The sequence below is a fragment of the Mirounga leonina genome, unplaced genomic scaffold, assembly GCF_011800145.1.
Source record: "Mirounga leonina isolate KUSES-001 unplaced genomic scaffold, KU_Mleo_1.0 Mir_53, whole genome shotgun sequence".
NCBI lineage: Eukaryota > Metazoa > Chordata > Mammalia > Carnivora > Phocidae > Mirounga > Mirounga leonina.
The window spans coordinates 38,551,972-38,563,990 of NW_023270807.1; the positions used below are offsets into that span (position 1 = coordinate 38,551,972).

General features: G+C 42.1%; 1 protein-coding gene across 6 annotated transcripts in view; it reads right to left on the reverse strand.

The window, feature by feature from the left end:
- Positions 1-384: 384 nt before the first annotated feature.
- Positions 385-12,019, reverse strand: part of HMGN3 (high mobility group nucleosomal binding domain 3) — a 31,666-nt gene continuing 20,031 nt past the window's right edge. Inside the window, exons 3-7 of one of the 6 annotated variants that reach the window (XM_034990515.1) lie at positions 5,540-5,569; positions 2,901-2,951; positions 1,407-1,520; positions 1,244-1,286; positions 385-866 (exon numbers count right to left, since the gene is read on the reverse strand). In XM_034990515.1, coding sequence (XP_034846406.1) covers positions 853-866; positions 1,244-1,286; positions 1,407-1,520; positions 2,901-2,951; positions 5,540-5,569 — 252 coding nt within the window. In that variant the 3' untranslated portion in view covers positions 385-852. Of the gene's footprint in view, positions 867-1,186; positions 1,287-1,406; positions 1,521-2,900; positions 2,952-5,539; positions 5,570-12,019 lie in introns of all 6 variants that reach the window. The other 5 variants (XM_034990513.1, XM_034990512.1, XM_034990514.1 and 2 more) reach the window with 5 other exon arrangements.

A 12,019-nucleotide genomic window follows, 5' to 3' on the forward strand; every position in this document is an offset into this window, starting at 1 on the left:
TGAGCCACCCAGGCACCCCAAAAGTGACAGATTCTCAAGAATCAGCCCTAGTTTACGGTTTTTCATCAGCTCTGGTTTAACAGAACTCTGTTCTGTTTATAAAGACCTTTTAAAAAGTAGTGTTTTATTAAGTTTATTATATGGCGATCATTGCTGAGCACTTCTGGCATCGAGTGTTTCAGATGTAATTCTTCCACGCTAGCACTCATAGATGGTCTTATTAAAAATAACAACATTTTTAAAGGCCCAGTAATTAAGAAATCATCCTGTTTGACTTACTAGAGATACCATTATGGCACAAACTGCAACTATTTTTCACGTCTTCAGCAACAACAAAATGAAACACTGCCCAAGTTTAGTAAAGACACTACTAAGAGGCAGGTATTTTGCAGGCAAGAAAACCTTTTATTTTAAACCACAAATAGTCAGCAGGTGGCCACAACTATCCATGTTTCATTAAAACCACATAAAACCTAGGTACAAAAGCACCACTGATTATTGCTCTAGAAAAATTGCGTGAAAAATTTAAATACACACAGTAAAAACACCACAGTATGCACAGGACTCGATTTTTAAAGCAAGCGCATGGAATGCTGAATCAATCTTACACACAGCTTCCAATATCAAACTGGTATTTATTTCACTTGAGGATGATGGAAATTTCCAAAAAGCACAACTATGAGAAGATAAAATGTCCATCCTTATATATTTTTGTACGCAACTAGTAGAATCCTAAAAAATTAGCATTTACAAAATACTCGGTAAAAATAGCTTTTAAAAGTTGCCCCGAGATGTACATAAAATCAACCCCAATTTTTCACGACAATTCATTCTCCCTTGTTATCTACAGATTCAGTTTTCTGTGCCTGTGAAAAAGAAAGGGGAAAAAAAGAGAGACAGTTACTATTAAACGTACTAGAAGCCAAAGAAAAGTCTACCCAGCCAACACACACGCTTTGAACATCTGTTTTTTAGCAGCTCTATTGCAAAACCTAATTCGACTCTGGGTGTAAAACAGACAAGGCAGGAATACAGTACGCAAACACTTTGCTGCATTGATTGCTTTCTGCTTTTCAAACGGCCACAGAAGCTTTACCTGCAAGCTCCCACTGTTCATGATAAAAAAACACCACACTACTACTATCTGCTTCTAGCCACTGCAAACATGCAGAATTTTCTACTGTACCCTTAACTCTCACTGTTTCAATCTGCCCCTTTACTGACAGTGTGCTGGGTGGGGTACCTCTGGAGGTTGAGACATTAACAGTTGAGCGAGAGATGTGGATCTGCAATAACATTATGGGCAATAAAAAGAGACATTATGAACGTGCTATCACCGGCTGAAGCATTGAGCAATTTCTTTTAAGGCACTGAGTCAGTCAGTGGGAGGTATTCATGGAAAGTACCTCTTCAGCTTTAGTTTCACCATTTTCAGATGGTGCAGTACCTTCCTTTCCAGCTTCTTGCTTTTCCTCCTTCTTCCCTTTAGCACCTTTGTTAATCTTTGTTCCCGGTTCTTTCTAACAGAGGGTCAGAGCACAGGGAAACAAAGCATGTTAGACAGGGTGTGAGGTCAGTGAAAATCCGTCAGCCTCGTCCAAACACAAGGCGGAGTGCAACCATGGCCAACACGGTGGCTTTCAGGTGGGGAAGGAGAAGCCAAGTCTGCAAGGCTTCAAGTGAGTTACATTGAGGCTCTATGAGAATGTTAACGGGCTGCTTAGACGGTCCACTGACTTCCTCTTCTGAGGAAAAGATGATGATTCTCCTCATGCATTTGTTCAGTGGGCCTCCTCACTCGCTACAGACAAGTGGTTCTGCCGCCGAGAGCAGTGGGGAACTGAAGGATGAGGCAGAAGCCAGGGAAGAAGCCAGCAAGAGAAACACCTCACGTGGGGACATGGGGCTCGAGGGACGAGAAGGCTGAGAAAATGCTTGAAAATGAAGCCCCACGTGAAGAAAAGTTCCTGAATTTAATACAAGCCACAGAAGTGAGTTCTGCTTCAGAATCATCTACTCATGCCACAAATACACAGTTTCCTTTTTTTTTTTTTTTAAAGATTTTATTTATTTATTTGACAGAGAGAGCGACAGAGAGAGTGTGAACACAAGCAGGGGGAGTGGGAGAGGGAGAAGCAGGCTGCCCGCCCAGCAGGGAGCCCGACGCTGCGGGGCTCGATCCCAAGACCCCGGGCTCATGACCTGAGCCGAAGGCAGACGCTTAACCGACTGAGCCACCCAGGAACCCCCCAAATAACATGTAGTTTCAAACAATTCACAACAATGCTCTGAAGGGCAGAGCACAGAAAAGCTATTTGGGATAAGTTTCTTAATAATTCTGTGCTTTTCTCCTCATTAGCAAACCCGGGTGTGTGTACCTACCTCAGTAGGACTGATGCAACGGCTTCATAAGAAAAGCAATTAGAACAGGGTCTAGCATAGTAGGAGAGCCACGAAGTGTTTGCTGATGGTTGATTATTTGCTAGTATTAATTATTGTATGATGAGTCATCAGCCCAGCCTAAGACCAGTTACAGGAAGTCCGGCCCCCTCCCCCAGCCCCTAGAGCTGCGGGCCACTTTGTGGCCAGGGCCCAGCCTCACGCTTTCCGAGCCGCCATGTGAACAGCATGTGGCTACCAAACCCCTCTTGGACATGAGGCTTCTCGGAGTAACATGCTCTGACTTTGCCTTTACTGACCGAATGAGAAATTCCTGGTAAAGCATAAAACTGTGCTTTATGCCTTTTGAGAAAGAATGTTAACAATGGTGATACTTTCCTAATCATACGTTTAGCCTGAATCAGTAAATGTGATCTTTCCTTGGATGATTTTTAGATATGGAATTATAATTTATTCATTGTTTTAAAAAAGGCCAACATGGGGGAGGGAGCACCTCTTACCTTAGCAGATGTTTTCCTTGGTTTAGGTTCAGGTTTGGGTGGAGCAGGTTTCTGCAAAGATAAATTAAATTATACAAATACTGAAAAAGACAACCCTGAGGACCAAAAGGCACACAGCAAGACTGCAAAAGACAACAGTCCATTTTGACTCTGATTCTGTTCATTTAAAAATATTTCGTTCTATTTTCAGCATCAGGTAACAGCATAAAGATCTGTGCATTTCATAACTATTTTCATCCTGGGTTCTCAAGTGAACAGCAGGTGAGATTTAAAAGCCGACTCATTATTCCCCAGTCCAGAGTAGCTCTCCAGGAACAGGTTTAAGCTTCCATCTCTGATGTCTCTGTACTTCCTTTGATCACAGCACAGCAGTAAGAGGAATGACTCAGGCCCTCAGCCAAATGACTCAATGAATTTGGTCACACTAGCCTTCCCAACAGTCTAGAAATCACAGCACAATCGCAGGCAAAGCCCATCCGGTAATGAAGACTGCTGCCTGTGAAGTATTTCAAAATCATTTCCACATCCTTCCACCTCTGATGTTGATTTCAAGTTCTGTAGCCAAGCTTCTTCTACTTTCATCCTCTCCAATGCCAGCTCAAGGTGAGAGAAGAATCTCTCACCCACCCAGACACTGGGCTCACTTGCTCCTAGAGCTCTTTATTAAGAACACAATTATAATAATAAAATGTCCACTGTTAGCTTCCAAAGTTTAAGATTTTTCTTAAACTTAGCCAAAGAGTCCACAAAGTGACTATTTTCCTCTTGATTCACGTGGTTCTCTTCCCCATTGCCCTGAGCAGTGCCTACCCTGTGGCCAAGGTCCCCTCCATTTGGGGCTTCAGCCCTCTCCTGCTTACCAGGGCTCCTAGACCAGGGTGCACGTGGGGACACTGGGGAAGATAACGGGTTTAAGCCTCTGGTTTTCTATAGCTATTTTAGGGCAAATATTTCTCTCATCAAGCTAGAAAAAAATAAGTGTACTTCTCTCGGAGCACTAGGGAGAATGGCTTTTAAGCAGAAAACACCACCCAAGGTCTTCCCCTCTGGAGAAAAATTCCTCCGCAATGCCTCTAGGTGGTTCAGGTTCATATTGAATCTGGCCCTGTTCATCAAGGGCATAAAGGGAAATCGTAGACAGTGCAATTCCAGAAGACTGGCTGTTAGACATGACTTTTCAAATACAAAAAGAAAACGGCTTGAGAAATAAGGGGTGTTTTTATTAATCTTACCACCCTAAATCTGTAGTCTATTCCCCAAATACAGCAGCTTGCAGAGCTCCTACATTTTCAGGACTTAAAAAATTGTGTTGTATCAGGCTTTGATATATTGTATTAACATATATTTGTTTTCACAATTTACAGCAAATAATTTTCTTTTATATTTTCTGTAAGAGATTCAGCATTCAAGCGTGTTGATGGGACAAGAAAGGATGAGGTTCTGCAGTCTGTAGTCCCACTGGCCACTGAGGAGGCTCTGTGTCAGCAGATGATCTCGGTGGAAGGTGCTCGGGCAATGATCTCGGTGGAAGGTGCTTCTACTGCTGGTTCATGGTACTCAGGAAAAGCTTGGTTTTAAATTTTGGTTTTTATTTGATTTAGGGGGTCTACTCCCTTAATGGGCTAGAGATCCACGGACTACAGCGGCTTGTAGTATAATCTACAGTTAAGCCTAACAAAAGTTAAAATGTAACTACTGAACCCTGGTGAAAGTTAATATTGGACAGAGCACACCGTCTTAAGGGGGCTGCAGAAGAATCCAGTTTAACTGTGTACACACACACCTCCCGGCTCTTAATCTTTCGGGCGACTCTAATATCGCTTCCTTAGGTTGGGACTCACGTGAAGCGCTGCCTCACCCAACCCAAACTCGGCTATACCTCTGAACTTGTCAGTGCCCTAATTAAACATTTCTGCATTTATTCCCTGCTCTGTGCCAGGCACAGGTGTTGGCCGAGGATGGAAGCCATGCTTCCCTGAAGGCCAAAGGAGCGAGCAGCTCCTGGCGGCCAAGAGGCCAACGCCTTTCTCCCTACATCTCAGTGCGCAGCCTGGGGGGCAGCTATTTCAACCAAATTCTCCACCAGCGAGCCAGGCTGACTACCTGTCTTGGCGGAGTGAGGACTGGTACACCGGCAGGACAGCAAGGAGGAGCATCACCCACAGTGGGAGACTCTTGAGTGGCAAAGTGGAATCATTACTTTTTCAAAGATTCTCTGGTTCTGAAATGAGGCTACAGCACATGGATTCTGATAGCTTTCAGCACATTCTGATGGAAGCATGAGCCGCGGAGACTCCGAATTCTTGTCCACCTTAGCACATCATGTGGAATCAGGAGGTAGGACTTGGCTTAATGTGCTTCTTTTGTTGCAGAGATCTAGCAATGTCCAACTACTTCCCAGGCTTTATACTCTTGGTAATGGGGGTGGCCGTGTGACTTTTCAATGACCTATCTGCTCAAGTAAATTGCTTGGCAACACTGGTCACGTTTGCTAGAAATTCTGACCCAGGTAATTTCCAAAAAGGAAATAAAAAAACTCAAGGGAAATAATACCTTAATCTTCCTTCTGCTGCTTCGTCCTGAACAGAGGGAACATGGACTCATAAGAACTAACAACAAGGGGGTTCTAAAGTACTCACCGCGGACAATCTGGCAGACCGTCTAGTGGGCTACAAAGGAAATGAAAAAAATATGTATTCGTATTATACCAAACCAAGTTGGTTTTTAAAAATTCATTCCTGATATCTGACTTTGTTGAAAGAGTATTATGGTATGGCTCCCATTACCCTCTCCAGGTGGGCCCTTCAAGTGCCCTGGGTACCACAATACTCAAGAGGAAGTTTTCTAAAGACGTGTAGACACACTATTCAAAGAAATGGCCTCTCCTAACTAAGGGTGTTGTGGGCAAGAAAAAGAAAGGAAGATTAATTTAGGTTCTGACCCATAATCTCCTTTTGTGATAAAATGAACAACAGGAGCATTGAGGAGCTGCTTAAGAACTTAGTTCCAGTCTGACTCTTGTTCCTTACAAACAGAACTAAAACTTATACATTAATAGAAAAAAAGACGTATATAATTGTGTAGAAACAAAAGTAGGAGTTCCCTGACTTGTTACTATGCTAGAAAGGAGAATGATGATAAATCTTAGGCAGTTAATAAGAAAGACTTCCTTTTACCTGTAACAGGTATTTATATTTATTTATCTGCTAAATGCATACGTTTAACTAAAGATTTAAACAGAGTAAAAAGCCCACTAATCTTTTTTTGATAAAGATTTTTAAAAATTTATTCATTTGAGAGAGAGAGAATGAGCGAGAGCACGAGCATCGGGGGAGGGTCAGGGGGAAAAGGAGAAGCAGACTCCTGGGTGAGCAGACGTGGGGCTCCATCCCAGGACCCTGAGATCATGACCTGAGCCGAAGGCAGATGCTTAACTGACTAAGCCACCCGGGGGCCCCCAAAATTCACTCATCTTTCAGTTTGGACGTTTAGAAAATTTAGAAAAACTAGATTGAGATCGGTATTTTTCAGGAAATCTTTTCAAGGACAGCACAAATTAAGCAAATGAGACTGCAAAGAAAATTTAAAATAGCCAAACTGTTGTAGGCATTTCAGAAAGAAGCACACAGAACTGATACTCTACTTACCATCAGCAAAAGATGGCTCCCCAAGGGATTTCACATTCTGAAAGTACAGCTGCCTTTCTTTAAAAGTGTTCCAGAAATAAATACTCCATACTTTTTGTCTGTTGTACTCACTGCTCTGTCTCTGGCAGAACACAGTGTATGTTCCACCTAACACATAGTAGATTCTCAAAAGGATGTGCTGAAAAAATGAACTCGATCTTTTGCCTAATCCTTGCTGCCTTATGCAGACTTTGCCTCATTACGATAGCTTAAATGTTTCAAATAATTGTTTTAAGGGGGTCAGCAAAGATGGTCGGTAGGAACCCATGCCACAACTGCAAGGAATTATGGGATTCTTTTTTTTTTTTTTAAAGATTTTATTTATTTATTTTAGAGAGAGAGAATGAGAGAGAGCACATGAGAGGGGGGAGGGTCAGAGGGAGAAGCAGACTCCCTGCCGAGCAGGGAGCCCGATGTGGGACTCGATTCCGGGACTCCAGGATCATGACCTGAGCCGAAGGCAGTCACTTAACCAACTGAGCCACCCAGGCGCCCCGGAATTATGGAATTCTTGAAGCTGTGCTTAGGTCAGTGCAGGTCAGCTGGTCAGGCCAAACTGGAAGAAATATTTCTTGCCATCTTCACATCTAAGAACTTTCTTCCTGAAAATAGCTGGAGGAAGCTAAATTCATCTTCCTTTCAACTACAGAAGGAAACGAAGGGCCAGAGCCTCCATGAATAATTTTAACCCTGGGGTCTCAGGGAAAAAAGCAGAGCTGGACTTCAGGCCAGCTAACAGAATATGCAGAGACTGGAGACGGGGCCGGTGAAGTGGTAGCCGTGATATATTCACTGCACAGGGTAAGAGGACGTACAGCTCGACGCTTAGTATGGGAGGAGTGCCTGTATCAGATGCTCCATAGGAAACACCATGGTGTCTGCTAGGATTATCACGGATGCATTCATGACAATGCACCCATGAGTCACAGGGAACCAGAACCCAAATCCTGTGATGCCTTTCTCAGGATGGTGAACTGCAACGAACTGGGTATCACCAAAAAAAGACAACATTAGCAACTGAATCAGCCAGCAAGTAACTTGTGCTTCTTCAGAATGCTCTCGGAGCATCCACTAATTACCAAACAGAGCTCAGCTTTGATGCTTCTGTATGGCCTCAAGAACTACCCCACCCTCTCCCAGGTGAAGCCCCGCTGGTAGAAGAGTGCTCAGAAAGAGACACTCTGAGAGAAAAAATGGCCACCTCTATGCTCAAGAGGGGTGAACGGACCTTATCTGAATCCCTCTCCAGCTGGTGTCTACGTATGTACGGCATCGGCCTTACCTCACTGGTCACCTCATCTGTCTCCTGTCTGTACCCCTACTGCACAAGACCCTCTTGTCTGGCAGTTCCGTAGCTCCAGTGCCCAGCGGGGGCCCTCACGAAATGCTGAGGTGAGCAGAATGCATATGCACCAGAAATGTGTAGTAGTGGGAACTGGAGGGGAGCCGTGCCGAGGCCACTGCTCAGCTACCGTCCAGGATGGGATCTGAAAAGACGCCAAATACACCACTACTTAAACTGCCTTCCTATCCACCAAGTAGTGGTCGTGAGTAAAATCTCACAGAAGCGAGGCCAAACCATGTGAAAAATTTCCAACTCTGGTGCTGCAGTTCCTCTGCTCTCGCTGTGATCCCTTGAGCATACCGAAGAGGCAGACGTCAGAGACCGCTTTGGGATTTCCAGAGATACTCCAACCCCAAGCAAGCACTATTCTGCTGGGCCCCAAAGCCGTTCTGATCCAGAGGACTCCCTACGTTTTTTTAATTCAGGCCCAGTACAAGAGTTTCGAAATAACAAGCCTAGGAAATTAATGCAAAAACAAGGTCTGCCTCTCCAGGCTGTCGAAACCAACCGTCTCGAAAAAGCACATCTTTTACTGTAAAATCATTTCATGACTTTCTGTCTAAAATTTACTGGCTCTTCTTTCTATGCTATTTAAGAAGGACTTTTCTTAAATTTCCCTTTCCAGTGACCATAAGAGATTTTCTTTTTCACTGCAAACAGTGGAGGCTGAGACAGACCTTGCACTCACAGGCAGCAGCTTATGCATGCAAGTTTGTTCACCTTCCTGGAAGCTTCCATCAGCTTGCACAGCCTTAAAATCTATAAATGACCGGGCTGTATTTATTGGCTGTAACGTGGACAAGACTGCCAGTTTTTTCTCCTTAAAGCACTAGCATTTTAAGTATTCATTTGAGACTCGGACCGTTGGGCAGGACCACTATGAAAAAAAAAAAAGTAAGAATTTCTCTCAATTTGTTGACTGACTCCTTGTGAGAAGTGGCCAAAAGAGTGGTTCTCAGAGGAGGAAAGAAGACTTTCAGAATGACACGTCACCAAGAATTACAGAGACAAGATATGGGAGGGTTTGTCACTGTGGTGTATAGGGGCTGGGCACAACGAAATTCTTTAATAAGCATTTGAGTAACTGATCACTCCCTGGGTTGGAGCAAATTCTGGTGAAGGCTACTCTGAAAGACACAGAGTCTTTTACTTTAGCATCCTGGTTGCAAAAGAACGTGGAAGTCTAACTTCACTACAACTAAGTTCACTGGGATAGCTGGATTCAAGTAGAATCACTGGACTTTGCTGAATACTGCTTGAAACATATGGGCCATTCCAATGGGATTTGGAAGTATGTTTATTTTTATAAGATTTCTTAATGCTCCTAAGCCTGACCATGTACAGATCTTCCTCAACTTCCAATGGAGTTACATCCTCATAAACCCATCGTAAGTTGAGAATGCATTTAATACACTCAACCTACCAAACATCATAGCTTAGACTAGCCTCTCTTAAATGTGCCCAGAACATGTATATTAGCCCACAGTTGGGCACCGTTATCTTACACAAAGCCTGTTTTATAATAAAGTGTTGAATACCCCACGTAATTTATTGAGTACTATCCGGAAAGTGAAAAACAGAACGGTTGTCTAGGTACAGAAGGGTTGTACACGGATGGGTTGTCGACCCTCGCAATCGTAGGGCTGCCTGGGAGCTGCGGCTCATGGCCACCTCCCGGCATCACAGGCGAGCGTCACACCACATAAAGATAGCCTGGGAAAAGAGCAAAACCGAAAGCATGGTTTCTACTGAATGAGCATTGCTTTCTCACCACAGTAAAGCCAAAAAATTAAGTCAGACCATCACAAGTCAGGGACCATGTGTACTCAAAGGCAAAGCCAGAAGTCAAGCTGCTCTTAATTTCCAAAGACGAATGAGGAGCCAAATAGAAATTACCTTTTTGGAAAACTGGGAAGTGGGGAAAGATGGATAGCAGAGCCTTGGCTGGGGAATGGAGAGGACAGAAAAATGGCACTGGATAGCCAGATTTATGATTACCACAAAAGTGGCATGAGGACATAGGATTTTGAATCAGGAGACTCAGATATTTTTCCTGGTTTTGCAATACACAAGTTGTGACATCTGTGGAAAATAATGTATTTCTCTCAGGACCTTGTTTCCTCTAGTAAAAAGCTGGAAATAATAATATCTGCCTGTTATCAAACATAGCATTTCCCTGATATTCATTATTCCCTTTCCTGGCTTTATTTTTCTTCATAGCAAATATCCAGTGATTTTATTTTACTCCCTTTCTCTTTCCACTAAAATGGAAGCTCCATGAAGGAAGAGATTTTGGCTTCTTTTGTTCACTGTGGAAACTGCAGACCCTAGAACAGTGCTTGGCACATCACAGGTGCACAGTACATTTCTGTTGAGGAGTGAATGTACTCTGCCCTCATTTCAGGGTTATTGTAATGATCAGATAAAATAATGAACGTGAAAGGGCTTTGTAAACTGCCAAGTGTGATGCTTTTAACATATTTTTGTGGTCGCTTATTGTCCAAAAACTATACTCTGCACCATGCCCTTGAAATATCATGGCAGTGGAAGAGGATTTTCAAAAGAGGATCCCTCTTTGTAACTGATACCTATTCCCCATAGTCAAGCCTGTGCATATTCAATGACATAACTAGAAAATTCAGTCAATTCAGTGGGGGGGAAAAATCAATCAATATACTGTCTGACAGTTCTTTTACCCTAACCCACCAGCTAACTGACTGACCTTTTCACTTTTCAAACAATTGTGTTGATGTCCTGAAGACAAATCATGAGTTTTAATCTGGTCTTGGCTTAAATGACATGGTAAGAGTTTTTTCTAGGAACAATTTTTGTTAGCAATAATATATATAATAACATAAAGTAAATTGTTAAAAATAATATAAAATATATAAATAACACAAATAATTAAAATTCTGAGGCTAAAATAATACGTATAAGACAGCTGGATAAGCAAGAATCTCTTACATATATTCTAACCAGCTTGACTGCTCTGTGTAGAAGGATTGGAAAGACTGTTTATACTCTCCAAGATCTATTGTGTGTAATGGTTTCTAGGTTTTCTGACTGACAGATCAATTTAAATAGCAGTTCCTAAGGAAAAATCCAAATGCGGTTTGTGTCCAAATCTAAAAATTACATTAAGATTTGTTACACTTAGCCAACTGTCCTACAAATTACATTTTGCCATTTTCAGGAAAATCCATGCATTTGTCATTTTTTGGTTGATTCTAGTGTTTGTTTAGTAACTTGACAGGGGACCACAAACTTCACCTCCCAAACTCTGTTAGACACTGAATGCTGGAAATGATGGTGGGGCCTTGGTTACAGGCAGTTTTGTTTGTTTTGCTTTTAAATTAATTTAGTTATAGATTCTGTTAAAGATTTTCCATTTGGCAGAACAAATTCCCTTGTACAAATTTTGTGGAGGGGTTCTGCTATCATGACAAACTCCTCTGAATTATTAAACCACAGTATGAATCACCCAAAGAATCTATAACCAGATACTGTTTCTGACTTTCACATGACCCTTTTAGTTTATAAGCTCAAGGGTAAGAGCTGCAGTTTTTTTACACACTGTGAAGCTCTGCAAAAGTGAATGGCTGTCATCAGAGTTAGCATCTAATCTGCTACTTTTTCATCCATCTCCTTTTAGAAGTTCATATTACCACGGTGGGTAAATGCAACCATCTCTCTCCATTTCTTAGCTTTTTGGAGGTTTCTGTACTTTATTTATTTTTTTTTTGAGTCCATTTTTTTTTATTAATATATAATGTATTATTTGTTTCAGGGGTACAGGTCTGTGATTCATCATTCTTATAAAATTCACAGCGCTCACCTTAGCACATACCTTTTAATACACAGTTTCTTTGAATTGTTACCTAATTAACTATCCTAAGCCCTAAGAATTTTACTGATTAAAAAAAAAACTTTAATATTTTGACATTCTGTGTGTCTTTTCACAGTTTTTTACTTTAGAGATGACTCCTTTTAGGAAATATTCAGCATTAAAAAAAGGAATTTATAATTCACTCATCGGAGCGGAGAATTTATTAAATCAACAGTCTTTCATTTCCTTGCTGTGAAAGGCA